Here is a 3380-nt window from a genome sequence, read left to right as displayed (position 1 = left end):
TGGGTGAATGTCAAAATATTAAAAAGATGCTTCAGGCTTATGAATTGGCTTTTAGTCAAGCTGTGAATTTAGAGAAGAGTTGCGTCTCATTTAGCCCGAACCTCACCGATTATGATAAGCAATTGCTTTCTGATTGCCTTGGAGTAAGGAGAGTTGATTTTCATGATAAATACTTGGGCTTACCGGTGATGATCAGAAAGTTGGAGAAGGAGATGTTCTACTACATGAAAGATCGGCTTTGGAAAAAACTACAAGGATGGCGAGGTGGATTACTTAATAGTGCAAGGCGTGAACTTTTGGTGAAAATAGTTGCCCAAGCTCTACCTATGTACTCAATGCAATGTTTCCTCCTTCCAAAATCCTTTTGTGAAGAGTTAAATAGAATGATTGCGAAATTTTGGTGGAGCGGAGACCCGGGAAAATGGAAAATACATTGGCTAGATTGAAATTTTTTGTGTAAACCTAACATGAAGGGGGTCTATATTTTAGGGACCTATACACTTTCAACCTTGCTTTGTTGGCAAAACAAGCTTGGCGATTTCTTGGGCAATCTGATTTTGTTGCATATTGAGTGTTCAAGGCTCAATACTTTCTTACGATGAGGTTTATGGTGGCAAGAGTTAATACTAATAGTTCTTCTGTATGGAAAAGTATGGCAGTAGCGCAACCTGTGTTACAAAAAGGGCTCAGGTGGCAGGTTGGAGATGGAAGAAAAATCAAGATTTGGCATGACCAATGGTTACCGAGGGATTCGTACTTCAAAGTTTTGAGTTCACCCCCAAGTTCTTGGGATAAGGAGGCTACTGTGAATTCTCTAATGTTGGATGCATTGAGGCAATGGAACAAGTGGATGTTGGATTCCCTGTTTAGTCAGGAGGAAGTCAGTTTAATTATGGGGCCACCTCTCAGTTTACGTCCGGTGGAGGACCACGTCATCTGGCATCACGAACGTAATGGAAGATTTTCTGTTCATAATGTCTATCACATAGCAAAGAGTATTCAAGTGGCATCGGGGGAAGGAGCCAATGGTTCTTCGTTGTCATCAAATAGTGAAATGGAAAAATTCTGGAAAATGTTATGGCACGCTTGTGTTCCCGGTAAAGTAAAAATATATGTATGGAAAGCTTGTTTGGATTCTCTCCTAACAAGATCGAACTTAATCAAATGTAGAGTCATCTCTGATCGGTTGTGTTTATTTTGTGGGTCACACATCGAGACTATGGAGCATGTGTTACGTGATTGCAGTATGGTGATGGTAGCGTGGTTTTATACGGTGGGGGTGAGGATTGAAGCTAGTAGCATATTAACTTTGGTGCATTGGTTAAATCAGGTTGTTACTCCTCTGTTACCAACAAGTTTTGAGCTTTGTTTAATGACTATTTGGACCTTATGGAAGGCTAGAAATGATGCGTTATGGAGTGGTATCACTTTACCACTTCAGGAATTGTTAATTAGAGCTAAAAGGTGGTTGTCTGAGTATCACAAATACCACAAACCACCTAAAAGGGCAGCTGGCCATGGCATTAAGAGGTGGAAAAAACCTACAGAGGGGTAGGTCAAGTGCAATTTTGATGGAGCATGGTCATAACAAAACTCTCGAGGTGGCTTTGGAGTTATATTCGAGATCATGGGGGGAGTTTCTTGGTGTCGCTGCTGGTCCTATCCAAAATTCTACCTCTGCCCTTCACATCTAGTTTGTTGCTGGTAGACGTGTGGTTTTGTTGGCTCAGGATGGTTCCTAAGGGGAAGCATGTTGTCTTCGAACGGGATTCCACCATTGTGATGGCTACAATGAATGGTATTGGTACTGAGGAAGATTATTTGGTAATGGGTCCTCTCATCAATGATCTTCGCAGTTTTATTCAACTTTTGCAGACTAGTCAAATAACATACTTATCGCGATGGTAATATGGTTGCTCATCGCCTTGTCCGTGTGGGAGTGGGAAGTAATCAAGAAACTTTGTGGTTTGAGGAGCTTCCTGATTTACTTCAGGATATTTTGTTTGAGGATAGTCTCCAAGTTTTATTGTTCATATGATGATAGATTTTCTGTTATGCGAGGCACTTTTTTTCTCTTTGACCGGGTTGAAATCGCCGGTAAGGTTTTTATTGAGGCCCATTATGCACACTATCCTCAATTTGTATGCTCCTTTACTTGGTTTAATAAATATCGTGTAAAAACTAATCAAATGACCGAGGAATAGAATTGGCTAGAATAATGGTATTGATATTAGTCTACTAACTTTATACAGAGAGTTCCCTATAAACAAGCAGCATCAGGGGACGACCTGGGGCCTAGTGCCTAAGCGACTAGGCGGGCTAGGTGGATTTAGATAATTTTTTTTATATATTATTTATTTTATTTACATAATTTGATGGTCTAAGAAAAAAAAACATTATCCAAATAATTCATATAACATATATATATATATAGTATAAATCTCAAACCCCTATATATAATTCCAAACTGTATATATATATATATATATATATATATAGTATAAATCTCAAACCCCTATATATAATTCCAAACTGTGTATATATATATATTATATTATATGTGTTTGTACCATACTTGACCAATCCCGAAATTTCTGAGCACCGGTCAGCGTTATACCATCAAGGACCCAGAAGAGTTTCCCTCCAACCAGGAGGCTAATCACAGCACGACACGTGTCGACATAAAAAACCAATCATAGCGCGACACGTGTCAACATCAGAAGCCAATCACAATACACGTGTCGATGTCAGAATGAAACTAGAAACTCTATTCTATAAATAGAGATCATTCTCTCACAATATTTCCTAATGTCATTTGTACTAAATCATTCACTAGTACTCACAAAATGAGAGCTTGAACCTATGTACTTGTGTAAACCCTTCACAATTAATAAGAACTTCTCTATTTCAACGACGTAGCCAATCTGGGTGAACCACGTACATCTTGTGTTTGCTTCCCTATATCTATCCATTTACATACTTATCCACACTAGTGACTGGAGCAATCTAGCGAAGGTCACAAACTTAACGCTTTCTGTTATACCAAAGTCAAGCCACATCACACAGAATGACACCCCTCTTGCACCTAGTGCGAAGCAACGAAAGAAGGAAGGAAAGAAGGTTACTCTTCAAGCTAAAGTCGATGAGCTAGAAGCTCAGAACAATAAGATAGCAATGAAGAATGAGGTCCTCCAGGAGGGGTACGAGAAGCTCTTTGAGACGCTCCACAAAACTAGGCGTACTCAAACACGCGAGCTCGTTGCCCCTGTGGACATCAACCATCATCTGGGTGCCCCCTAACACGGAGGGTCACCTCCCTTCGACATGGGTATCCTTGATGAGGAACGAGCTAATCATCAAAACATTGATCAACATGAGAC

General features: G+C 39.9%; 1 protein-coding gene across 1 annotated transcript; it reads left to right on the top strand.

Moving 5' to 3' along the window:
* The first annotated feature begins 598 nt into the window (after positions 1-598).
* Positions 599-1908, top strand: LOC139189881 (uncharacterized). Its single transcript, XM_070809137.1, has 3 exons — positions 599-1102; positions 1331-1551; positions 1731-1908. The coding sequence occupies exons 1-3, from the start codon at positions 599-601 to the stop codon at positions 1906-1908; spliced, it is 903 nt and encodes a 300-aa protein (XP_070665238.1).
* Positions 1909-3380: the final 1472 nt, after the last annotated feature.

Source organism: Malus domestica, chromosome 12, assembly GCF_042453785.1.
Source record: "Malus domestica chromosome 12, GDT2T_hap1".
Taxonomy (NCBI): domain Eukaryota; kingdom Viridiplantae; phylum Streptophyta; class Magnoliopsida; order Rosales; family Rosaceae; genus Malus; species Malus domestica.
Note: the sequence above shows the minus strand (reverse complement) of the source record. Positions and strands in the feature narration are given on the sequence as shown.

What these genes read in the sequence shown, in the direction of transcription:
- LOC139189881 (XM_070809137.1), top strand. Translation starts at nt 599, where the DNA reads ATGAGGTTTATGGTGGCAAGAGTTAATACTAATAGTTCTTCTGTATGG. An exon ending in ACGCTTGTGTTCCCGGTAAA is followed by an intron (nt 1,103 to 1,330) that starts GTAAAAATATAT and finishes TGGTTAAATCAG; the next exon opens with GTTGTTACTCCTCTGTTACC. An exon ending in TGGAAAAAACCTACAGAGGG is followed by an intron (nt 1,552 to 1,730) that starts GTAGGTCAAGTG and finishes TTGTTGGCTCAG; the next exon opens with GATGGTTCCTAAGGGGAAGC.